Source organism: Phalacrocorax carbo, chromosome 13 (assembly GCF_963921805.1).
Source record: "Phalacrocorax carbo chromosome 13, bPhaCar2.1, whole genome shotgun sequence".
NCBI lineage: Eukaryota > Metazoa > Chordata > Aves > Suliformes > Phalacrocoracidae > Phalacrocorax > Phalacrocorax carbo.
This window is the reverse complement of record NC_087525.1, coordinates 1,560,114-1,585,990: the sequence shown is the minus strand read 5'-3', so window position 1 is coordinate 1,585,990 and position 25,877 is coordinate 1,560,114. Positions and strand designations below refer to the sequence as shown.

General features: G+C 47.8%; 1 protein-coding gene across 1 annotated transcript in view; it reads left to right on the top strand.

Annotated features, from left to right (window-relative positions):
- Positions 1-470: 470 nt before the first annotated feature.
- The window catches only part of PAPSS2 (3'-phosphoadenosine 5'-phosphosulfate synthase 2), a 30,367-nt gene continuing 4,960 nt past the window's right edge, over positions 471-25,877 (top strand). The window contains exons 1-9 of the mRNA XM_064464552.1: positions 471-699; positions 16,565-16,670; positions 18,833-19,068; positions 19,808-19,946; positions 20,210-20,328; positions 20,451-20,564; positions 21,006-21,117; positions 24,462-24,667; positions 25,689-25,824. Of these exons, the coding sequence (XP_064320622.1) occupies positions 679-699; positions 16,565-16,670; positions 18,833-19,068; positions 19,808-19,946; positions 20,210-20,328; positions 20,451-20,564; positions 21,006-21,117; positions 24,462-24,667; positions 25,689-25,824 (1,189 nt within the window). The 5' untranslated portion in view covers positions 471-678. The remainder of the gene's footprint in view (positions 700-16,564; positions 16,671-18,832; positions 19,069-19,807; positions 19,947-20,209; positions 20,329-20,450; positions 20,565-21,005; positions 21,118-24,461; positions 24,668-25,688; positions 25,825-25,877) is intronic.

Sequence of the window (25,877 nt, the reverse complement as noted above, 5' to 3'; positions counted from 1 at the left end):
TTTATTTCTAACCTTCCTGACGTTTTGGCCAAACGGTTGGGGGCCAGCGTACAGCCCTGCTTATTTTCAGATGTTATTGTTACCCTCCGGATGTGATTTTTTTGACTTGTTTTGCGTGGGATCCTGTTCCTCCTCTCTCCCCTTGAATGCATGCGTGGTTCCTGGCTGGGAGCAGGACCCATCCCTACGTGGATGATGGCTTTTACCCCGGAGGTGCCGTGAGGCCAAAAGCCACCGTTTGGGCAGCGACGCTGGCTTGCCCACCGGCTCTGTGACACACGGTGCCACAACCGAGCCCGAAGGAGTCCGGCGTGCCCCCAGCTACTTAGTTTAAGGGAATTTTAGACGGGCACGGTTCAGCCCGCACGCTGGGAGGATTTGTCGTGGTGGTGACAGGTCCTTCAGGGGCAGCGGACCACTCCCCCCGCCTCGGAGCCCTGCACCCCTTGCCTCAGCGCCTCCGCCGTCGGGCCGGGGCGTTGCTCCCTCCCCGGCCCCGCTTCCCCATGCCGGGGGTCCGCCGGCCTCCCCTTGCTGCGGGCCGGGCCGGCGCGGAGGAGGAGGCGGCGGGGGCGGGCGCAGGGCGAGAAGGGCCGGCCCAGGGACGCGCTACGTGTCGCCGGAGCCCTTATAGCCCCGGCCCGCCGCGGCCCGGCCCCGCCGCCGCCCGTCACCACCATGTCGAGCCGACAGCAGACGGTAGGGCCGCGCCGCGGGGCCGGCGGGCGGGGGCCGGGGCTGCGGGGCGCGCTCGGCTCCCTGGAGAAACCCTCTCCCGAAACCCCTGGCGCCGCCGCTTCCCCCCGCCCCGCCGCCGCCCGGGTGCGGGGGCTCGCTCCGAGGCGGGCAGCGCTGGGGAGGCGCGGGCTCCCCGAGCTCCCTGGGCTCGGGGGATGGAGCCCGGTGCGGCGCCTCCTGCTCGGCGCCCGGGCCCGGACCCGCAGCTCCCCTCTCGGGGCGCACCCCTCACCTCGCAGGGGGGGGCCGCTAAAACCGCCTCGTTGCGGCGCGGGGTGAGGAGGATGGAGGCTCTCGCCGCGAGTCGGTCCGCCCTGGTGCCGATGCGCGGGCGCGGTGCGTGTCCCGCAGGTCAGTCCCGCAGGTCAGTCCCGCAGGTCAGTCCCGCAGGTCAGTCCCGCAGGTCAGTCCCGCAGGTCAGTCCCGCGTCCCGCCGCCCGCCTTTCGGCGAGTGCCGCTGGGCCGGCGGCTGTCGGCTGCGCTGCCCGCCGCGCCGGTGCCCTCTGCCCGGGCCCCCCCGCCCCGGGCGGGGAGCTGGTGAGCCGGCCGCCACCCCCCATCGCCTTCGGCGTTGCTGCGGAGCCAGTCTTCAGAAAATATTAAACAGACAGCAACGAAAAACGATGATAGCCGGAGCGTAATTAATTTAAAAATCAAAGCTGCAAATCGCAGTCACGGCCAGAAATCGTTTTCTGCTCGCCACCTGCCCTCCCTTACTCCTTGGGTTTGGGATGTGAGGTCTGGGACCCTCTGAGTGCGTGCGTGTTTTCCAGGTTTTAAATCAGAACCATAAGAAATCTTGACATAACTCTTTCGGGCTGCTTTGGCTGGTTGAATTTATTTTTTTTTTTAACCTTGTCATGAATTTTTCAGATGGATTTAATGCATTTTGAACACACTGGCAATCTGTCCGGATAGGAATGCGACCAAAACCACGTGTAACAAAGCGCGCCTGTGTAGCAGGGCGTTCTTGGAAACGCGAAAACCTGTGGTTTAGGGATTATTTCAGGGAGGGGAGGTGCAAGATGTGAGCTGTGTATGGGAGTTTTGTTTATTGCTGTGATAGGAGAGAAGCACTACTGAACTTCAGAATAATCCCTTTCCTTTGCCTCCACCCTAGGCTGGAAAAATGACCTTTATAATCCAAGATTATGGTTGACCTTTGTACCACGACTGTCAAAATATGCTGTCTGGTTGACAGTTTCAGGCATACTTTCATGTGCTTATCTGCCAGGTGTGTGGTAGAATGAGAAAAGTCATGATTTCACTAATTACAAGAGGTTTTGGTAATTACGATATCCCACTAGTGATCCTCCCTGTCTATCACCAGGGAGGTGTGTCGCACAAAGCGTAGATGAAGTTCTTGCTCCTAACGCGGTCTCAGTGGCTCCTTGGTTACAGCCATCTCAAGTCAGTAGCAAAGGTACAGGGTACGGCATTTTGCCATGATAGGGGTCCCTTGGTCAGCACAATTATTTGCATACGCATGGGGACAGTTGCGTTCAGTCTCAGTGCGATTACACAGCGTGGTTCGGGGGGCTGCGGCATCGACCACACACCAGAGATTTTGCTGAACAAGGGAACAGGCGACAGCACAACGTGCTCCCGCTGCTGGCAGCCTAAATGTTGTAGCCCAGAGGAGTTTTAACGTGGTGGTGAACTTCTCGTGACACCTTTTGTAGCTGCAACAGCCAAGACGGTTCTATGAGAAAACGAAGATGGCGTGCACAGAATAATTTGCCCTACTGAGATCCCTATTAGTAGGGCAGCTGTTGCCCCTTACTTAATCCCTGTTTTTCATTCTCCCGGTAATGTGAATCCTTATTGCTCATAAAAATCCTTATTATTAATAAAATCTCAGGTTCTACCACTTCTTCATAGTGTGGGTGATGTACTAATCTTTCTCCCACAGACAAGGTTTTAGTGAGGCTGGGTATTTCCAGCATTATTCACTGTCCGAGAATATGTCAAAAATGGGTTTCGCAGATGATGTTGATTAGTTGTCACCTTTTGAAAGGCACACAGCAGGACAGACTGGCTGTGTTATTTGACTATGCTCCTCATTTGAATGAAATTGAATAAATGTAAGCCTGGGATTTAAAACCGAAATTCAGCTAGAATGCTCTCTGGAGTTTGAGGCTAGTTTGAGGATATTTTAATTGCACACTCCTTTCTTCATAGAAGCTTATAAGGTACAAAGAAGAAAACTTGAAATTTTTTACTCTGCACGTGCTGTCCTTAAAAATTAACAAGACACCTTAATTCTGCTGAAGACCCAAGACTTGGTGTGCAGGAATCTCTCTTTGGCTGGTTAATGTGGAAACGGTCTTTTCGTTTCTGCTCCTGACATTGCAAGAGGTGTGAAGGCCTCTGTGTGGCAGGCAGTGTCCTTCCCTTCACAGACCTCATTGACAGAAAGCATTTATTTCTAAACAGTTCCAGGACTGATTTTTTGGGGTGAAGAACTGTCTTTACTGATCACCTTTAAGACTTCATGTTCCTTAGACAGGCCTCCCGTGTGCCCCAGTGGTGAAATCCTACTCTCATGAGTAAGTACAGCGTAAAGTAATTGCAGTGAGTAGCACGGAGCTGTGGGACTGCCCTTGTTCATTGTGTGGGCTCTCGCACAGTGCCGCATTCAGGGCTGAGCAGTTCTTTTAGCCCCGTCGAAATAGCAGCTTGTTCTCCCTACACCTGCAGCGTTGTTGGTATTTCCACAGCTCATTACGTCTCCCCGCCGAGCAGCGTTTTCATGACGAGCAGGAGGGTACAGACGGTGCAGTGTGCTCCGGCAAAACAGCTTGCTGCGGAGCCCACACCTACGGGCACGGCCCTGCCCTGGAAAGGCTGGCCCCTCGCCGGGGTGACCCGGCTGCACGGCTTGCGTGTCCCTGTGGGTGTGTGGGAAGTGCAGCTCAACATCTCTCATGAGATGGAGGTGTTCTGAGCTGGCTGCCAGAGTCCTGCCCCTGGCAGCAGGTGAGCGTCGTGCTGGCTGCGTGCAATGAGTTTCTCTTTGGATGTCCTTACAGGTGCTATGGGGAGGTTGAAAGCCAGTGCTGAAACTGCCTTTTTCGGTTACAGCTTTGTCATCTGTCTAGTCCTGTAACAGCGTCTGAATGGCGTGCCATGTGGCATCCCTTGTTTTCACCAGGATGCTGTTTCTGTAGCCCAGTGGATCACAAGGCTGTAACTTCCGATGGTTCGTTCTGCCTGCATGCACAGTCGCAAATTATGTGCTCTGATTTAAAGATAAATTAACGTGTAAAAATAATTTAGATTTTTCAAAAAGAATTATTTAAAGAGAAGGAGAAAATCCCACAAGATCAGAGGATAACCCTGAGGAAATAAGAAAAGGCTTGGTTTCTTTGCTGAAAAACTATTCTCAGCCAGAGGGCAGAGATCAGATGGACTGAGTGAAACCACGGGCTGTGCAGTGACTACGCACAGCTTCATCAGTTTAATTGCAAAGCAACGTAAAATAAAAAGTTTCTTAAAAAGCCCAAACCAATGTGTTCATCTCCTCACGTGCTTATTCTTTACTACATAAAGACCAAAACATCTTTAAGAGGTTTATGTTCAGAGCAGTTCTGGGTAGCTCATCACAGTGACGCTTGCACAGGTGACAGTGCAGCAGGCAGCAAAGCCCTTATTGCAGGGAGTTAGTGTGGCTTGGACTGGGTTGAATTACTCAAGAGAGTGTTTCTGATGTTTTATCCAGCGTTTCAGAAGTCTTGGGTTTATGGCTGTGATTTATTTTCTAAAACACAGTGTCTAACTCATTGCACCATGACAGTAAAAGGGGATTGTTTTCTAGTTGCTCATCATGAACTTAGTATGTCTTATTTTCTATAACCTTTTTTGCTTTATATCTCTTTTGTTTGAGGATCGTGGAAAGGTCAACAGATTAACTATCTCGATACGCTTTATTTCAACTTCCATTGTTTCCTATAGCTCTCTCCTGTTTTCTCCCTATTTCTTTTGAAGTCCTGTGCTATTAATAAATTACGTTTCCAGCCTGTTGCCCCACCTTGCTGTTTCATTCACCTGCGCTGTTTTGCAGGGCTGCCAGTGTGCCAGACCTGTGTTTATTAACCATACTCTGCTCTGTAAGAGCAGGGGTGTTCAATCTGGGGAATCCCAGGGGAGAAAAGCCAGAAAAAGTTGTAGCCTCCTAAATATGAATGCCTCTTTCTTTCCATAGCTCAGGGAGGCTGAGCCCTCCAGGGAACGGGGAATGAAATAATCAGCTTGATGTGGCCCAGCCCCAGAAGTTGCAAGCTGGGGACCTTGGTGGACCTTCCCCAAGTGCAAGAAGGCTTGCCTGGTATGACGTGGTAGTGCTGTTGCAGCTGGAGCAGCCAGGGTATGCTTTCTAGGAGGCTGCATGGACAGAGCATCTCCTGGGGCTGTAGAAGGGTGTACACGCAGAAAAGTGGAAGGGTTTTTCTGCTGGGGCAGGTGGTTCCTGCCTGAACACCCCTTCCCTCCAAGGGTAAAGGCAGGCAGGTCAAACCTGATCCCTGCGTGTGCACTCGGAGACTAATGTTTTGCTTTCCCAACAGGACTAGTGGTTCTTCACGAGATCTCTTCATCTCCCAGGGACCCTGTTTGGAGGAGCGCTGCTGAGCGCTGCTGCTGCTGGTGGTCGGCACGTTGGGTGCCATATGGAGTGGAGTCTGGGGCACCTAAACTTGACCATAATTTCTCCAGCTCTGAGTTGAAAGGCTTTGAGTCAACATGTTATTTCCTGTCCTGCTGCTGGGCTCCTGGATAAATACAGATTCTGGCCTTGTCTGGTTTTCAGGTTGCACTGATTAAGTCGTGGCCAGTTACAAATCTCTGCCAAAACCTATACCTCAGGCATAGGTTTCCATCCATGCTCTCATTGGGCAGCTCCTACAAGTAGTTTTAGGCAAGACAGCAAATGATTTTGAAGACCTGACACTACCCAGACATGTGCACTGCAGCTGCAGCTTAGATTTAGGCCACGATGATTTTGTTTTTCTGGAGGGTTTTCAAGAGAAGTACTGGCATACTTGCTTTTTTTTTTTCCCCCCCTTAACTGGGCTGATGTTGATCCTGGAGGGTGTCTTTAAATAGCCTTTAAAAATGAAAAGACCTCGCCTATCTGAAACCAGGTGTTTTAGATAAACTTGCAGCTGTAGGCACCCACAAGAGATAAGTAGCATGCAGGGCCTGAATGAATGCTCCTGATGATATGCCCTGGCTTGAACTTGTACTTCGGTCACAGTGCTCATGCACTGTGGTATCTTAAAAGTCCATTAAGAGTAACGCCATGTAGTTCAGGTTACTGTTTATTAATTTACTGTTATCATGAGTGAGGTGACTAATGTTTATCTCTGATTTAGCTCTGAATCAGAGCTGTAGGAGTGAGAAACAGTTCCTTAATGGTCTCACAGCTTAATCATTTCTAAGTGAAAATTTACTTGGAGTGTATCATTAACAAAAGGAGGGCTGCAAAAAAAGCCTGGTCAAGGCATTCAGCATGGATGTGTGTCACAAAATGGGGTGCTGCAGTTAGGATTTTGCCTGGAGGGCTGGTAGCTCATTGCTGGTGCTGCCTCCCGTCCCTCACAGAGCGGTCCTTTTTTCGTTTACTTACAGCTTGGCTTGGTTACAACTATGTGTGTTGAAAGTTTTGTCCACTGAGTGGTGACAAAATGTGTTGGCCTGTTTGGAAAGCAGAGCTTGAGAAAGGAGCTGTTTTGCATAAATTTTATTCTTTTTTTTTTTTTTTTTTTGTATGTGGCTTCTCTTTAAATGCAGCACTTCAGGTTTGCTGAGATGAGCTTTTTTGTGCATCTTTGGAAAACAACCGTTTATACTTACATTTCCAAGACTTTCTGACCTTGAGGTCTTCACGGCCTCTCTGGCAGAACAAAATGTTTTCTTCAATATCAAACCATTTTTCAGGTTTCCTTTGTGGTGCAAAAAAGTGTGTCGGGCAGGAGGTAATCTTTCAGGCCTGCCCAGCCCTTCTGATGGGAAGGCCATTTGTTTGTGTTGCTAGTGGGTGTGGGAAGAGGGGAAAACCCCCTCGTTTTAGAGGAGGTGACTGCTGCTGTAGGGGGCTGAGTTGTGTCCTTGCCTCTACCAGGGGCTCTGTGCACGATGCTGGACAAGCCACCTCAACCATGGCTGGGGCAGCTCATTGCACCTGCCCCCATCTTCGCAAAGCTAGTCTGAGACCACAAGGATGGATGTGAGGAGCATTGAGCTCTTGGAGGTGCAGCCTGCAGTCCAGGGGAGCTGCTCTTCAAACATGTCATTTTTATAGGGCTCAGATATTGCAGGAGCTCAGGTCTTCATCTGCTGTTCGGCTTACTCTCTACAGCTCTTCTGCAGCTGTAAAACTGGGGATGATGCCACCCTCGGAGAGATACTGGGAGTTTTCATAAACTTTTGAGGGATCAAGTAACAATAATTCCCAAGGAAAATGTGCAACTGTCCTTCAACCAGCCTTTGAGTCACATGTAATGACTAAGACCTGTGCCTACACCTGGTTTAGGGAGGGATGAGGGAAATGCTGAATAGCCACGCGTTCAAGAAGAGTACAACATTCTTGGTGCTGAGTTAGGCAAGGGTCTAGGTAACCCTGTGTGTGCTCACATAATTAAAAGCCTGTCTGGCAGCTTGTATGGGTCAGATGCACAGGTAGATGGGGCAGGAAACATCATCCACGTGTCTCTGAACTTGAGTCCTCAACTTGGACTTGGCTCATGCAGTTTGTGGTGTAGAATGGCATGTTCAATGGTGTGATCGTGAAAACAAGCCCACCTTCAGCCAACAGAAATACTGAGGGGACTGAGGAGGTACTGAGTGAGGACAAGGTCTGTTTGGCCCTGTCTTTATTTTCAAGCAGCAGCCGAGAGTGAGGGCCAGGAAGGAGTTTATGGCTGGGACGCCATGGTGCATTGTTCCAGCTTCCATTGATTTATGACTTGAGATACCAGAGGCCATGCCTTTCTTCCTGACGGTCCTTGAGGTACTTTCCTTCCATTAATTCATCTTAATGATTTTTTCCAGCCAAATGAACTTTTGGTCTGCCCAGGAGAGTTCCTCCATTTAACAGTGTCCTGTGTGGTGGTTTGGGTCATGTTTCCCTGGAGTTTTTCCTGCTGCTGCTTTTCCACTTTGCAAACCTTAAAAAAATATCTCTGAAGTGGAGAGACATCTCCTGTTGTCTGCTGGTGACCTTTGAGCACTACAAAGCCAAGAGCATGGGGTTCAAGATGCTAGGTTCATCTCTGCATCCCTCCCAGATACCTAATGAAGCAGGGAGAGGCAGCATGTGGCTGCAACACTGAGCACCCACCAGCCTTGCGCTCATGTCCAGCTTTATTCTTTCAGCAGCCTGCCATAACATCCTGTAAAGGAGAAGTGATGCAAGACGGTTAGTTCTTTTACAGAAAAACACATACACATATATATATATATCTCAAAACCTGATGAAGCTGCTTGAAATACAGATCCTCTGTAGCTGCCACTGCTTATGAAATCCCTAGAGCTTCTTAAAAGGTACCAGATTTCTTTCCTGAGAGGGTTAAGATGGGCATGTTAAAAACAGGTATCCTGTCCCCATATTGTTTAGATCTAAGATGGGCTTGGTTCAACCTGTGCTAGCCTGTGGCGTGGAAGGACGTTCTGCTTTCTTACTTAGCAGAAGATGGAGCTGGTGTCCCGCCTGCCTGCTGGTGGCCATGGTTAGATGTTGGCCTCCAAGCCTGAAGACCTATTGCAAACTGAGTTAATAGGGATACAGAACTGCTGAATGTGGCTTGCTGTGTTTTGTGGTAGGGCAGTGCTGCCATGCCAGTTCAGCTTTTAAAGGTAAGTTAGCGACAGTCTTGGTTTCTTGAACTATTTTCTGGAGCTGTCGAAGGGAATGGTTTTGATGAAATAGGGTGTAGCTCTGATACGTTGGCTCCTGGTGTTCACTGGAGGACCCACTGGGTAAGCTGTTCCCATGTGGCATCAGTGAACAGCAGAGCTTTGATTGTAGCTTACAACTGAACAAAATTTAGCTCAGCTGACGATCTCCTGACGCTATATTGCAGGGTTTTTTTTGCGTGGTATTTGGTGCAGGAGTCCCGGCTGTCCGTCTTGCTTGTTTTAAGGGATAAGGTGCCTACCTTGTCACAGTAAGAGACGGGACATGTACAATGGTGTATTTACCATAGAGAGCCACAACCCCTTAATTAAATTGCTGAATCTCATGCAAGAAAAGAAATTATTGTATGTAAATGCAATTCCTCTCTGGAACTTTTTTTGTTACTGAAGTTAGTGTGTAGTTCAAATATGTACCCTTGTCCTCCTTTCCTCTTGTCCCTGAAATCTGAGGGACTGAGTTTACCATTTCCGTAACCTGATATTTTTCTCCAAAAGAAGATACAGAAGCATGGCCGTGTGTACTGGGTAGTTTTTCCTGGTAGGGGAGTGGTGGCGTGCGGCTCTGATTTGGTGCAGCATTTCTCACGCACGTACCATTGCACCCCGCAAAGCAGCTCAGCCGGCTGTCAGTCACGGCGTGATCCACAGCAGCCTTGTAATAGACCGCAGGCATCAAGGCAAAACCGTTCCCCTTTTGCAGAGTCAAAGCTATTGTTTGCAAAAATGAGTGTGAGCCAAACTGCTGAAACGGGTTCATTTAGGGGAGGTAATTTAGCAGAACCACTCTGAATATAAAAAATAGGGCAACCATGGAAGGATTTCTTGTTTAAATTGTTATTTTTGTCAGCGGCTGACAAAATGCTTTGTTCGTCAGATAGTTGTTGCCCATGCAGCTGTCCCTGGTGATTTCTGGAATGAAGATAGGAAGATTTTTTTCGTAATTTCTGTCCCAGCCTTGCAAGTTCATCCTGAAAATGTAGGAGTGCAGGATGACTCACTAGTTTTCCTGTATTGAGGAAATTAGAGTAGCGAGTAGTGACATACTGTAATTTAGAAGTAAAGAAACGCCTGATCTGGGTGCCTTCAGAGAAGCAGATTTTAATGCCCATCCTGCTGTTTTGAAGTCACGCAGTCTAGAAGTCAGCACCTGATTTGCAAGGTGACTGGAATGTGAGCCTGGTTTTGTTGTGGGTTTTGGGGGTTTTTTTGGGTTTTTTTTGCCAGTGTTGTATAAAACTTGATTGTGGCAACCAAAACCATGCAAATTTATACCAAGAGAAAAATATTTTTGCTGCGATCAAAAATAAGGTCTTGCTAAGAGCTCAAAAATTCCTGTGGGTTAAGAAAAAATACTCTACCTAACACCACCATGAAAACCTTGTGTGTTAGCAATGTTTGGCATCTCCAACTGTCTGTCTCCAAGCTGAAAGCCCGCTTGTTTTGGGTAATTGGGATGTCTCTGCTGGTCTCCTTAAGATCTTCTGTGTTATGTTCCTGGCAGAGGACAGGGGCTGAGGTAGTGATGCCAAAAGGAACAAGCGTCAAAGGCGGAAGGTGCCAAGGAGCAAGTGAGGTCTGCTGTGGTTTATTCAGAGCACTGAATGAAGAAAGACAGCCCGGTTCAGCATCCTGCCTGGTGCGAGGGAACGCTGGCAACTCCAGCCCCCAAACCTCTGCAGGGTATTTGGTTACACATCACTGTATTACTCAGCTAAGTCTAAAAAGGAAAACATAACATTACTTCTGCTCATGTATGGGTGATGGGAGAGAAGACAAGTCCCACGTGCAGGAAAGAGGGGGACAGCAGCATGGGAAGCAGGAAGGTGGGTGGTATGGTAACGTGTCGGGTGCTTGAGAAGTTCCACTTCCCCATCTGGACCTGCCAGCCAGGCTGTGTGTCGCGATGGTGGGATCCTGGGAGGGGGAATGGGCAAAATTTCCAGAGTAACTCAATCTTGGTGGGGTTTTTCCCTGGGAAAGAGTGGAGCTGGTTTTGAACCATTTACCACCTTAGTCCATTCAATGAATCAAACTCAAGTTTGGGAAAGGTCTATAGGGTTAGGGTTACAAGAGCTAAATCACGACTTCAGGGACTCCGAGATTTCTCCATCGTTCTCCAATATGATCATAATCAAATCTTTGCTTCCACAAGCAAAATCCCCCTCTTCCTTCTCTTCCTCCTTTTAATAGTTTTTCTTTTCTGCAGCAAATGACTGTTTTGAAGGTTTTTCCCGTTTTGGTGATGGACACCTTATCTTCTCAATGATGTCAGCTTGCCCATTTGCAAGAGCAGCTGTGGGAATTGCCCTGGTAGAAGAAAATAATTTTTTAGGGAAATGTCTCATAAACTTAATTTTTGTGCATCAAATTCAACTGATAGGACAAAAGACTTTTTAGTAACATGGCAGGATTTGGGAGGGCATTTTAAATAAGAAGCTAGATTGGTCTCTGGAGGCTTAAGCAACTGTTTGACTTCAAACTTGAAAGCTTGCTTGATCATTTTATAATTTTAAAATTCTGTTTTACTATTTGCCAATATGATCGGCTGAAGACCTTTTGAAAGCCTCTCTTTTTCCTTTTCTTTTTTTTTTTTTTTTTCTTTTCCTGGAGAGATGTCCAGGCTGCAGTACCAAAATAGGGCGTGTATTAAATGTTTGACTGGAAAAAAATGAATCATACTACTAATGATGTGAGATAGCCCTATAAATAAAAATGCAGCTGGGGGAGTCCTGACCCTACCCTCACTGTTGGGTCAGGGTTTCCTCGGGGCTGTGAGGGCTGCCAGCTGCCAGTTGGATGCTAACCATGTTTGCACGAGGCTGACCCCGCTGCTAGGCGAGCCGGATGTGTGACTAAGTGCCCTTAATAGCGCTGTGTTACAAGAGCCTTTCTCTGCTGGCATCGTTCTTGGGCTGATCTCTGCTGTGTTTTTGGGTGGGAGTCCCTCTCTGGAGTGGGATGTTGCCGCAGCCTGCCATGAGCTGTGGCTCTTGGGTCGCTTCCAGCAGCCTGACTAGGCTGGCTGCAGCAGTGGAGGGAAATTAAGGGTATGATAAGGACATTGGTTTAGACCTTATTGACTTTCACAATGACCAGCACCACTTTCTAATGACAAATCTTTCCTCCTACAACGTCAGAGAGCTCTGCCTTCTGTGGATGGCTGAGCAAGGGTTGACCTGAGGTTGTGGCATGTGCTTAGGGGATCTCTTGAATGTCCTGCTCAGCTCCCATCTCTCCTCTTCATTCCCATCCCTGGGCTGTGGCACGTGGCACTCACACTTAGTTCTTGCCCTGGTCCTGTTCATTATGCAGCCATGTGGGTGCCAGCTAAAGAAATGGGTAGCTGAGGGCAGGAGGAGATGCTGCCTTATGTCCTAAGGTCCAGAGTTTATACATACTTAAATTTCTAGTGGAAGATGGTGAATCATCCATGTAATTTATTGGGACAACACTAAATGTTGTTCTAGTGCATTTTCTATTAATTGTGCAGTCATTCTGTTTTTTAAAATGTCAGCAGTGGTTGGGAGAGGCCCCCACGTATAGTGCATTTAGCGCTCAGCTGAGAGGAGAAGATGGTCCCCGAACGACACCTTCAAGAGTCGTCTGGTCAGGGTGCTGGGCCTGAGGTCCCTTCCAGCCTGGATTCTGTGAAAAAATCTCTCCTGGGGTGTTCGGTTTTTGTGGACAAGCACAGCTGTTCCCTTTCAGGGACAAATACTTTGGGAAGAGCTGAGGTTCCTTTTTCAGATGCCATGAATTAAGAAGCGGTAGCACTCAAAGCAGAGGACACTGATGGCTCCTGATTTCCAACAGGTCTGTGCTATGATGAACTCTCTCGTCTCAGAGGTCCCATCTCTTTTTTCAGGAGGGGCATTAAGGAAAAGCTTCCTGCCTCTGCCTGCAACCTGCTTTCACAAAGCAGGGGAGCATCTTGTCCCACCAGGGCGGTGGCCAAAAAACTTGTTTCTTTTGGAAGCCAAGCCAGGAGACACTTGGCAGGTGGCTCAGTCAAGCCTGATCTTAAAGACACCTGAGATCTTGGTGTCTCCCAGTTTGCCAACCTCATGGAAAGGTTCGGTAGTATAGGAGGCCAAATGCAGAGTTAGGATTTGGCTTCTTGGTCTGCTGCAGTCTTCTCACAAGGTTTGGAGCCATGTATTCATTTTTTTCTCATTTCCTGGATGAGGTTATCCAGAGTGGGCTGAGCACTGAGATCATGCAGATGTGGTCAAACAGCGGATTCCCAAGGAAAGGATAGGGTGCGGCAGTGTCCTTCTTAGCCATCTGGCTGGCAGAGGCTGGATGGCTCTCCTTTGGAAATGCTGCCAGGTCATTTATTGCCTTGTTTGGAGCCTTGTTTAATTATAAGAAAGAAGGTTCTCTCCCAAACCTCACTTCTTTGATCTAGACTATTGCAAGAAACACTTACCAGTGCCCCTAAATTGTCCCCACCATGGGGCCCAACATTCAGGCATGAGTGTGTTGTGTGATCATTGGGTTATCTCTGTTAAATGTGTTTGGTTTATGATGACAAGGTTAAAACCATAAGAATAAAATCAGTAGGACAGCCCCACATCTGATTAAACCCTGTCCACCACTTATCTCTGCCTCCCAATGGTCTTGTAGTATATGTTCTTACTAGATTAAATCTCTCCAGGGTTTGTTCTGAGGCCACTGACGCTTAGTTTTGGCAGTGCCTTCACTCCGTTTGATCACGCTGCAGCTCTGGCTTCCCTAGCTGTGTCCCAGCTGGTGGATGATTAGGTGGGAAGTCGTTGCCTGCTGAACAGCCCATTCCTGGCCAAGCAAGCTGCCAGCCCAGCCATCCGCCACGTGCTCGTGTTTGTCTCTGCCTTTTTTTACTTTCGGTGTAGCTGGCAACAAGAATTGGAGTCAGTGTGCAGCAGGCAGTTGTGCAGGGTTAGGAAGAGTTTACCAGCAAGACTATTAATGTAGCAGAAAAATCAGAAGAACTTGGTACCGTTTGGAGCTCCCAGCAGTTGGGAGAGGTCTGACAGTGTTGCTGAATTGCAACAATGCCCTCAGTGATGCTTTCCCAAGCTCGAAAAGATGCCAGCGCGCAAAACAGAAGCTCTGAGATGCACATACAGGGCAGATTTACAGCCCAGCACCATGTACTTTCAATAACAACCTTGTTACATCAGCCACGTAGGAGTGTGTTAGTTCCTGCATCTTCCCGAGGCACAGATGTTACTGTGGTCATCTCCTGCAGGACAGATCCAGAGGTCGACGTTCTGCAAAAGCAAGCATGCAGCTGTAGTTCCTGCTGGTGCAGAGGGCATGAAAGAGAGATTTGAAGTGTGCAGGTTCGTTTCTCCACGCAGAAATATCAGTCTTGTCTGTTGTGATTTGCAAACAAATTGCAAAATACCTGCTTTATGTTTTTTGGAGCGCTGCACTTGAGGAGTGTGCACTCACCGGGCAGGTGTTATGCTGCAGCAAGGGAGTTTTTGCTGAAGGGCTGAGTGGTCTCTGCTGTCAGGAAGGTGAGTTTGGGCGCTCATGGTTTGCTGAGGGTCCTTGGCCAGGCAACACATCATTTCAGGGCAGTGCCAGAACTCAACCAGGAGTAAACACAGCAGGAACACACACGCCCGTCTTGGGAGAAGGGATTATTTTTGGCTGCTAGGTCTTCTGTGTGTGCTCGTTTAGTCTTGCTGCTGAAGCCTGAAGCCCTGGGGACAGGTGAAAATTAAACCACGGTGGTGCTGTCTCACCTTTGCAAGCTCAAAATATTCAAACAGGCTTTTGACAACCCACTGCAAAAAAGCGAAACAGAACAAAACACAAAACCAGAATCTTGAGCTACTTACCTTTTATTTTCTGAGTCACCAGCACATGTTGGGCTCAATCACTTTTCCAGGGTTGGGTCTAGAGAGGTTTTGCGTTTTTCTTTTTCTTTTGCTGTGGTACCTGGACTCTGAGTTTTAGAAAGCATCTCATCTGTCCCCTACACTCCAATCCCCAAATAGTTGATTTTGTCCTTTGAAACAACTGTGGAAGGGGGAAGGGGTGTCAGGGACCCATACTCGTGGCTGCAGCAACGAAAATGGGAAGTGAGAGTCCTGGAGTGAGAAGATGCATCACTGGAGGTGGTTGAGACAACAGCCCTGAAAACCCTTTTAGCCCGGGACTTCCCATCAAGTCATATGGTGGTGGCACGGGGTGGGAATTGGTCACCTTGGGCCAGCTCTGGAAGAATTGCTGCTTCTTCCCGGAGCGTCTTCCAGTGCAATCCCACAGTCATGGTACCAATGTTGAGGCTTGCTGAGAGTTAACCTTTGAGGCAAAGTTTATGGCCATTATTAAGATTATTTTGGACACAGCTATTCTTACCAGTACATAAAAATGTTCTGGAGTGGGGTAGCTCCTCAGTGTGCCCGCAAGCAATTTAAGATGGCAAATTTGCAGGCATTAAGAGGCTAATTTTGAAGCCTTTCACTAAAATTGAATTGAAAGTAGGCATGAAATTCTGAGTATAGTTATAAGTCACCATGGTGGGAGATTGGTGTCTGCTGAGATGCTGACTTCTCTGAAAAGATAATAATAAAAACAGGTGAGGAGAGGAGGGTATTATTTCTCTTCTGTTATGGAATAATTTTCACCCAGATTTCTGTGCACGCAGAACCCTCAGTTGCATACAAAATACCAAGTCTCTAATGAATGCTTATGCCTCTGCTGAATCATGGTAAAGTGTTAATGGCCAAGCAAGCAGAGGGGGGGAAAAAAAATCAGGCTACATATTTAAAAGTGACCTTTTACTTTATTGTCTCTCCATTCATCTTTTTTTTTTTCTTGCCAAATATTTTTTCTTGGACAAATGAAAGATGGTCACTTCCCTGCTGTGATTTCAGATGTAGAAATATTTATGTAGTGGGATGTAAATCATGAGAAAGCCCAGACCTGCTCTTGTACTGATGATACAAACTGGATAAACCTATGTTCCTGAAAAATCTGGCTGGGGAGAAAATATTTATATCCTCTCTTGCTCTTGAGGCTTTTCCTTTGGCTGCCTTGGTTAGAAATGTAATCCTTGCCATTAATAAGGTCTTGTAGATACTTTATGTGCAAGAAGTCTGTGTTGATGTACCGTTGCTGGAGCTGCACGGCACAGACAGGCTGTTCAACTGCATCCCAGCGGAGAGCCTGGGGCTGCTCTGCCCGCAGTAGGTCAACATTAAGAGGCACCAAAATTCAGGCCTCCGGCTCAGCATCATGCTGGTCCCTTGTTTGCACCAGAAAGTGCACATGTACGTGTTTAGGTGTTGTTTTCTCCGCCTCCCTTCCCGCCGTCATTCCTGGCTGGGTCCCAGTCTCGCTCAGCTCAGCCCTGCTATGTCTCCTTTTCTTGCCCCAGCTGCAATTATTAGCAGCCTTGTTATGTTAAACATGGCAAGTAAATTAGCACCTTACGTTGCTTTTGTTTTGCAAGCATAATTAAAATAATAGGTGAGTCTGCCTGTGTTTTCAAATGCCAAAGAGGCAGGGAGTGTGCTGCCTGTATCTATGTGGACTCCGGACTCCGTGTCCTCCCCTGCCTGCCTGCATCAGTCACCTGGCAGCACTCCTGCAGCAAAGCAAGTCACCTTCTGCTGCTGCCAGCAGTGGCAAACGCGAAGGTGTTGCCACCAGAAGCCCTCTGAGCAGAGGCAAGTTGTCTTCAAAAAATGAGTTTGCGCTGTTCAGACAGAAATCCAGCTTACACTGAAAGGCAATGCTTTTCTTCCCCATTTGCCCTTTTGTACCAAGTTACCAGAGTTCACTCAATGGCTCATGCAGATTTTTAACCAATTTGCGTTTCTCTCCCTTCTATTAGTCCCAGATGAGATTTTCTTTTGTATAGAGAGCAAAAAAGTAACAGAAGTGTTTCGTTTTGCTTTGTTCTCATCAGGAATCAACCAATGTGGTTTACCAAGCCCACCATGTCAGCAGGAGTAAGAGAGGACAAGTTGTCGGTACCAGGGGTGGATTTCGAGGCTGCACCGTTTGGCTGACAGGTATTTTCGTCTGGGCATGAAAGTGCAGCTTCACGTGGGACACCCACTTGCATACATGAGTATGGCTCGGAGGTGGGGATTTGGGATCCACAGGAAACATCAGCGTTCCTTGTAAACTGGGAATTGCAAAATATTTACACATGGGAAACACTGACACGTGGTGCTGGCGCAGCAGGATATTCTCCCTGGCAGCTGCTGCCCATAACTAATGTTTTTATGAATTTTACAGCTGTTTTCAGGCTCCGCTGAACACATCAGAAGCCCTAAGGGTTGCACTTGTTATTCCCAAGCATGTGGCTGAGGAAGTCTTGGCTCAAATCCAGACAATCCTTGGCGGTGAAACGTGCCCAGGGTTGTCCAAAACAGCATGTGGATGTTTCCATTCTGGGTCAGTGGGAAGTTTATTGGGGCACCTAGGTTTACTGGGTTTAAAATGACCTTGTGAGCAGCACAACAAGGCAGCCAACTTGCCTGAAGAATAAATACTCCAGACAGCAAGTCACACTGGAAGCGGTTCCTTGCACAGCCATTGCAGGTTTCTTACATTATTTCTCATTTTGTAAGCCTTCCAACGCGTTGCCCTTCTCTTCTACTTTGAAAGATAAACCCATTGTTTGGGGATTAGAGGCTGCTTGAAATTACAATTCATTCATTTTGCTCCACTAATATTTACACAACTCTATCTTTTGCTGGTTGTCCAGTTGTTTCTTTGCTTGTTAAATATTGATATTTTCTTTGACTGCTGTTAGATGTTGGAAGACATCCTAGGAAGGGTTTGTAAAGCCATTCTGATTTGCTGTCATATCATCTTATGTGCTAGATGTTGGATTAAAACGTACCTCTGTTTTGTTGTCCTCTTTAATTTTGAAAAGAAGGCCGGCACGTAACTGCTTTAATACCATTTCTGACGCCAAAAAACCTATTCAAGGCAATTTTCTTGTGTCTGAAAGGTTTGAGCTTCTCTGGCTGATGATTATTCTTTGAAATAGACAGTGGTCTCCTAACTTACTATCAATTTAATTCTAAGAGACTATATGGAGGACACTTCATTGCATGGACTGCTTGCATTAAGTAGAAGGGCGTTTGAATGCCCTATGTTGCCAGCTCAGGAGAGCTATCAGTTAGTCTGTTGTACTACAAAAACCAAAGGCACAGCCAGCAGCATTCACCTTTGCCCAGCCAGATTTGCTCTCCAGCACAAACATGACTGTTCTGCATCAGACCAAAAATCCACCTTGCCCAGGGTCTTGTCTCCATGAGTGGCCAGTAGTAGGTGTCATGCAAAGGGTATAAAAACAGGTGAGCAGATGATTCTCACTGCATAGGAGATTCTCCAAGGCTAAGTGTCTCCTGAGACAGGTTCGGTGTTTGGAGGTGTTATCTCTCCTAAGTCAAGGTCGTCTTCCTTCTCAAGGAGTTTTCAACGCATGGATCCCCACCCAAGGGAAGGGAGGAGTTTGGTGCTGCAGGTGCACTTGCTGCTTTCTGACACAGCCAGTAGCAAGTGCTTTTTGTGCAAGTGGATGGATCTGGGATGGGAAGCAGCCACCTCGATCGTTGTCTCTCTGACTGATGACTCCAGGAGACACAGGCAGCTGAAGATGCGATGCTTGTTTGCACAGCTGTCCTGCTCACACAGATCTGTAGGTGCTGCTCTGCAGAAGGAGGCGTCCATGGATGCAGAGGGGCAATTGCTGCTGGAGCCTGTCCCGCCCCACACAGTTGCGGCAAGAACCTCTCCTTGGGTTTACTCTGGGAGAGCAATTGGCTGTTCATAGGGCGAACAGGAGGAGGAAGAGGAAGATGCTGAGAGACTTACAGGCAATGGCATCCTTTCAGGCTTCCTCTACTTACTGGTACCTATTTGTCCCACTATGGCCCAGCGAGAGGCACTTCTGCAACACTGCTTGTTGAACCCCTTCAGATGTTGGGATACAGTAGCTTTTGTCATGTCATTAATGCCATCCCTTCGATAAGAAGGGTTGGCCGGGGTCTGTGGTGGTAACTGTGTGCTAAAAACACAAATCCAACTTCCCTACCTCATTCCTTCCTCAAAACAACTTCAGAGAGAAGGAGTTTCCCTGCCAGTGTCCCAGGAGGTATTGCTGTCGTTTTCCCTCTTTTGACCTTAAACCTGAGCCTCACTTCTCTGTCTCCAACAGGCCTTTCTGGAGCTGGCAAGACAACCATTGGCTTTGCTCTGGAGGAGTACTTGGTCTCTCATGGCATCCCTTGCTATTCCCTGGATGGTGATAATGTTCGGCATGGCTTGAATAAAAACCTGGGTTTCTCACCTGAGGACCGCGAGGAGAACATCCGCCGCATTGCAGAGGTGGCCAGGCTGTTTGCTGATGCTGGGCTCGTCTGCATAACTAGTTTCATTTCTCCTTTTGCGAAGGTAAATTCACTGCATCACATTCCGCTCTTTCTCTGGGCAGCCTTGATTTCGTGCTTGTTCTTAGGGAAGAGAGATTTACGTAAAGGACTTCCTATATATGTCTTTTTAACTTCTCTATTCTTTTGTAAAACACCACTGATGATACACAGAACTTCACACAATGAGTACGAATTTCTGGAGGGCAGTTTGGTGTGGCCTTTTTGAATATATTCGATGTTACAAATCAATTAAAAGCTAAGAGGAGGTTAAAATCTTGACTTTTGAGTTGACAAAAGCCTTGAAAAACAGAGGCTCCTACTGTTAACCTGTTAGGAGGCAGAAGAGAGGCATAGAAACAATAGCCTATCATACTGCTATCACTACTCTGTCTGTAGAAGTATTGATTTTTTTATGCTTCCTGAGAATACCAAGTCGCTGCCGTTATCAAGCTGATGCAAGCAGTTCCTTGTTTTGACACAGGACAGATAATTATTCACGTTCTAAAGTTCTGTTGTCCTGCTTAATGAAGAGATCTTCCTGATGTTTCGGATGGAAAAAGATTAAAACAGATCAAAGATATTTTTTTTTTTAAGTATCTTTAAAGAAAAGGGGGAAAGGGAGATGAAAAACCCTTATTAGAATTAGTGTAAATTTAATAAATCTAAACCAGAGAAAAATTTACTTGTGTTAAATTCATGTAGTAGGAATGTGCTTGCTGCAATTTGGACGCATATGATTTTTCCCATCTTTCTTCTAACAGGATCGTCAAAACGCACGGAAAATTCATGAGGCAGCTGGACTTCCTTTCTTTGAAATCTTTGTAGATGCTCCTCTAAATATTTGTGAAAGTAGAGATGTGAAGGGTCTGTACAAAAAGGCAAGAGCTGGAGAGATCAAAGGTATGGAAGAGCGAGCTCTTACTTTGCCTTTCCCTTTCTGAAGCCTTGGATAGCATCTCGTTGCGGCTCCGCACGTAGGGGTGGGTTACTAAAGGCTCTTTGTAGTGCACAGGAGTATCCTGTTTCCCTAGTTTTGCTGTCACAAGTGTCACTTGTAGTAGCCGATATGGTTGAGTGCTCACTGGTTGTTTGTACAGTGCTGTTGGCTCTAGGACACCAAGTATTACATTAAATTAATTTAGTTTGGGTTTAATTGTCTGTAGGATTCACGGGGATTGACTCAGAGTATGAGAAGCCTGAATCTCCTGAACTAGTGTTGAAAACGAACGTTGCGTCAGTGTCTGAATGTATTCAGCAGGTTGTGGAGCTCCTCCAAACACAAGTAGGTTATTTTTATGCCACCGCTACCGGCAGCTTGTAAGCCTGCTTTCGGATGCTGACTTCTTGGTGAGCATTTAAAAACCAGCATGTTACTTAAAACTACTGTCTGTTTCTCTCTTTCAGAACATTGTGCCCCATAGCTTGATTAAGGATGTTCTTGAGCTGTTTGTACCTGAAAATAAACTCGATAGCGTCCGAGCTGAAGCAGAGATGCTGCCATTTGTCGAGATCACTAAGGTATCGTCGTGCGTGGATGCTGTGCTGTGATTCAGTTGCTGTTTAGCTGGTCGAAGGGTAGAAGCTTCGGTAGGGACGTTGCTAGAGGGGGCTGTGGTCCTGACAGCTACGTCCTTTTGTGGCCGTGCTTTATGGCAAGCTGAAGTGCGGGTGCTGATCCTCAGCCATTTTCTGCTGTGTCTCCACCCCGTGCTGTAGCAGGCCAAGGCTGCCAGTCTCCCTTGCTGTGTTAGTACAGCCCTGCAAGCAGTTGTGCTATGAAAGTTTGTGAGCCTGGCTTTAAAAAAAAACCAAACCAACCTCCTCATGGCTTTCTCCCCCTTTACGAATGTTCTGTGTTTGAGGAAAATCAAATGAGAGCATTGTTGACGCAGAAGGGAAGGAAAAACAACCTCTGAGTTTGACCTGGTGACAGGAGTGCCATGTGGATTTGTTTTGCAGCTGGATCTGCAGTGGGTGCAGGTGCTGAGCGAAGGCTGGGCCACTCCGCTGACCGGCTTCATGCGCGAGGCAGAGTACTTGCAAGTGATCCATTTTGGCACCCTGCTGAATGGTACGAATCCCCATGCTTTGTGTTAATGCTGGCCGGCACGCCGCTGCGGGATGTGATGCCTACCCCACGGTGTCTTGGCAGGCAGCCTTATGGAAAAGCTGTGTTGTCCCCCTCCTTTCCTCTTGCGTGTTAAATGCAAGGGCTTGTAAAGGACTGCGGGGGCCAGGAAGCCATGTCTGGAAATGTACCAAAGGGTACTAAAGGTGACCAAGTTCACTGTGCTGTGGCCGGGGCCTTGGCTCATGGCTTTGACATATCACACAGTGCCGATCAAACATTTCAGTAGCCATTGTGTAGCTCTTTTCATGCTCAGTTATACCAGGGTAAATAAAGATGCAAACCCAAAGCCAAGTAAGCAGGGAGGCTGCCAGGCTGAACTGGAGGTGGGAGAAGGAGGCAGCTGTTCCTTGGAAACAGGAGCAGAGCCTGATTTCACTTTTCTTTTTCCTGTTTTCCCGCTTATCTATTACAGTAACTTAAAATAAATCAGCTTTATCTATTCATTAGCAACACGTTAGAGGTGTTTCATCATTGGAAAAGGCAAAGAGTATTCAGGCAGTGATCGTCTACAGCTGAGACCGTTGTGGTACACGTTTCTCAGCTGTAGATGCTGCCGCTGTGGCTTCACATGCACACGGGAGCTCACTTTGGCTTTTGTAGACCTGACAGCCATCTCTGGCCTCAGGGATTTGGAGTCTTGGTGAGCGAGTCCCTTTGAGTCTTGCCCTCCTTCTAGAGGAACATGTGGGACAATGGACTTGCTGCTGTTATTAGGATTTGGGAACTATGCAGCAGATGCAAATCTCAGGACTGCTCACTTTGGACCGGAGGAGTGACTCTGCGGGGGCTTCTGCTTTCAGACATGTCGTAGCCTTTTACCTCCTGCCTAGTGTGCAAACAGTGTTTAAAAGCACGTGTCCTTCTTATCAGACCCTAGTCTGTGGTCTTTGAGCTGCCTGTTGTGCCGGACAAGGTCACAGGGGCACCCTGTAGTGACCGCGTTGCTCTGGAGCTCCCCACTTTGCACCAGAGGCTCATCTCAGCGAGAATCTGTTTTTGGGGCACTCCCTGAAACCTGTCGGCATCACTGAGCACAGCTCCTCCGGGGTCTGCAGGCATATGGTCAGGATTTGTAGAGCTCTGTGGGGTCAGAGGACAAAGCCCAGGACACCTGCTTTTAGGCAGGGGATGAACTCTCCAGAGCAAGTTTTTTTGCAGTAGAGGGCATCAACATCAGTCCTCAGTCTACCTTGTCTCCACAGAGGTCTCCAAACTCAATATCTGCATGGTCAGGCCTTCAGGGTGACATCTGGGGAGGAAGGAGAACATCCCTGGTTTGCTTACATGAGCTTTGGGAAATGGTGGAGGGTTTCCATCTCATGGTGCTGAGGCTGGAGTGTGTGTTGCCAGAGGGAGGTTTGAGGCTGGTCATTCCGGAGTCATTGTCCAGCCCTTTTGCCCAGGGGTGCGGGTGGTGGCTCCAGCTGTGCCTGGGAGGGCATGTGAAGTTTTGGTGGACTTGAGCAAGTTAGTACTCCTCTCACTCGGACTTTGAGCAGTAAATCCCACCTTAATACTGCCAACAGTTGGGTGGATGGGGTGCTTTGTGTAGGGGCACGACGGCCACCAGGAAGAAAGGTAGATCCACAGGGCATAGGGCAGCAGGAATGCCGCAGAGCCTCCAGCATTCTGCCCTCCGCACCAGCCACGCACGCCTGTCAGGGCTGGGTGGCAGCGAGAGCGTAGGCGTCGCACGTCGCTCCCCGGCAGCGTGACCCGCGTTGCACAGGTGAGCGCTGGAGGGGCTGGGGCGGTGCCGTGGAGGACCGTGGCTGTGCCAGCAGACACCCTGCCTGTGGTTAGGCAGTGCTTCTGGGGGTTTTAAATGAGGGGCTTTGATTCTTGGAATGGCTACTGTAACTGGTGCCCGTGAGCGTTAATTATCTTAATTGTGTTTGTGTTCTCCCAGGAAGGAGTCACTCTGTAGCTGGTATGTATATCACTGTTCTTAGGTGGTACAGGAATTACTTCAATTTGTTTTTTTTTTTTGCTATAAAATGATTTTTTGAGATTTAAAAAAAAAATTAAGACTAGACACAACCACAGCTCATTCGGCCGGTTACAGAGTGGAATGACACACCCCGTGTCCTGCCGACCGGTCTTCACAGAAATCCCGGTTGTGTAATTTTGTAATTACCTTTGCTGGAGTGATTTTGTTTCTTTTTAATCTGCATCTTGCATTTGGAAATGGAACATGGAGATCCTTAGCCTCAGCATCACCTGTTGGTTTCGTAATTCAACTTCTTCCATGCTGGCTTTATTGACTGATCACTGGTTAATATCATTTAAATGTATGAAGTTGATATTGATTGGCTGCCATGTGACTATAGTTGTGATTATTCATGAAGGTGCTTGAAAATTGCTGTCTGGCAGACAAACTATACCTAGGTGTGAATTAAAAGTAAATGCAAACATTTAATAAAGATTTTAAAAGATCTATATCATAGTCAAAATCCTCAAATTAAGGCTCTCAAGGGTCCAAAATTATTTCAGTCAGATCAGAACAAATTGAATCAGTGATTTGTTCGTCCTTGCTTGTGAATGGAAACACATGGGAGAGACCGATTCTTCTGTATGAATACTGGGATATCCAAGGAGAAATGAGAGGACCTTGGTGGAGGAGTGGGGATAACATGACTTTGAGGTATTTAGGGACAACACTGAAATCAGAAACTACACATGCCAATGTAGACTCGCTGTATACACAAAGAAAATAGAGGAAAAATGGACTCTGCAGAGATATAAAGGAAGACAACAATACAGAGATAGCCAGAAAAAAAATCAAAAGAAACAAAGCAAAGGGTGCTGGTGCTTTCCTTGTTGGAAGAGGCAGTTCAGGAGGTGTGCAGGGAATGAGATGCCCTGGGGAACACCAAGCCAGAGCTGTCTTAATAGAGGTCGTTCTCCTGGCGGAGGAGGCGGGGGTTATACCCAGGGTTGCGTTTTCCAAGTAAATTTTTCAAAGAGATTCTGCAACAAGCTAACTGGAGAAGAGCCAGTCTTTCCAGGGAGATAGAGAGTCCAGAAGCTAATGAGATGCCCCAGATGTCTTTGAGACATCTCTGGCCAAAAGATAAGGAGATTTCATATTCAACTAACATCGCTATTTGTTAGCAGTGCAGAAAAAAATGGGGCAGTGAATAGATTTACATGATTGATGGTGAATCCCCAAGCTAGTCCTGGAAAATTTGGCTCTCCAAAGGGAGAACATGTGCCTCTGAAAACCTCTGTTTACTCAGTGCCCAAGGCTGGAGGATGTTAAAGTCCTCACCCTCTCTTGCCAGATGGCGTGGTCAACCTGAGCATCCCCATCGTGCTGCCGATCTCCACAGAGGACAAGGAGCGGCTGGAGGGCTGCGAGATGCTGGCGCTCAGCTACGCAGGGCGGAGGGTGGCGGTCCTGAAGAACCCCGAGTACTTTGCGCACAGGAAGGAGGAGCGCTGCGCCCGCATCTGGGGCACCACCTGCGCGAAGCACCCACACGTCAAGGTAGGTTTGTCCCCGTGCTGCTTGGGGAAACCTGGCCAGAGTGGGAAATGTGGGCAGGGGCTGGAGAACTGAACCTTTCCAAGGTTTTGAGGGCCATGGGTGTCCTGTCTGCTCTCCAAGCCCAACTCCTCACAGGGAGCCATCGCATCCCAAGCAGGCTGGACTGAATTTCTAGACTCGGGAGTTAATGCTGCACTTGCTGCTTAAGAAGAGCATCAGATAACAAGTGCAAGGCGAAAGGGAAAATGAGCATGCTGCTGAGGAGCTGCTCCCTTCATTTACTCATCTGCACCGATGTGCCTACCTCCAAAAATTTCTAACTCAACCACCAACTTAGCCCCCACATTTTTCCTGTGCTTGTGTTGTGACAATCTCAGTGATGCTGCCAAACATTAATGCTGCAGATTGCAGACTTGTGCTCCTTTTTAGCTACCTTTACTCCTCAGTTTGACTGTTTGGTACAGGCAGCCAACAAGGGCATTGTATTTTTACAGCTTATCTTTTCCCACTTGCTCTCTGGCGGTACAAAGAGCATCATCCCTTATAAAGGGAGAGCTCCAGGTTATACCGAGTGACTTGAGCTGCCTGCTTAACAAGGCTAAAGCCATATTAATTACTTTCTGCTACCTTAAAATAACTCTTAATTATTCAGCAGCAGTTGCTCACTTTACAACAGGCTTATTCCTCCTGCATATTCCCAGGAGGAAAGAGCAAAGAGTGAAGTGAAGGAAGGTCTTGTGCCATAACTTGTAGACCCCTGGCTGCCAGAGAAGAGTCCAGCACCCAGCTGGGTGCAGTGGTGGGGACTCGGTAGCTGATGCCTTGCTTTACAAGGTTGCACGGCTCATGATGTTCAGTTCACGTGGTCACTGTAAGAATGTTTTCCACCTACAATGTGCTGAACGAGAAGAGAAGATCACCCTACAAGCAGAGTCAAGCCTAACACTTTTTGAAGGAGTCTGGGAAAGGGAAAAGGAGATATTTTGCTGTTCCCTCCATAACACGTTTGCATAATTTACAGATGGTGATGGAGAGCGGAGACTGGCTGGTTGGTGGAGACCTCCTCGTGCTGGAGAAGATCAAATGGAATGATGGGCTGGACCAGTACCGCCTGACACCACTCGCTCTCAAGCAGAAGTTCAGAGAAATGAATGCTGGTGAGTGCCCTGGAGCAGCATCGGTGGCATGGCTCATCTTGCCCTACCTGTCA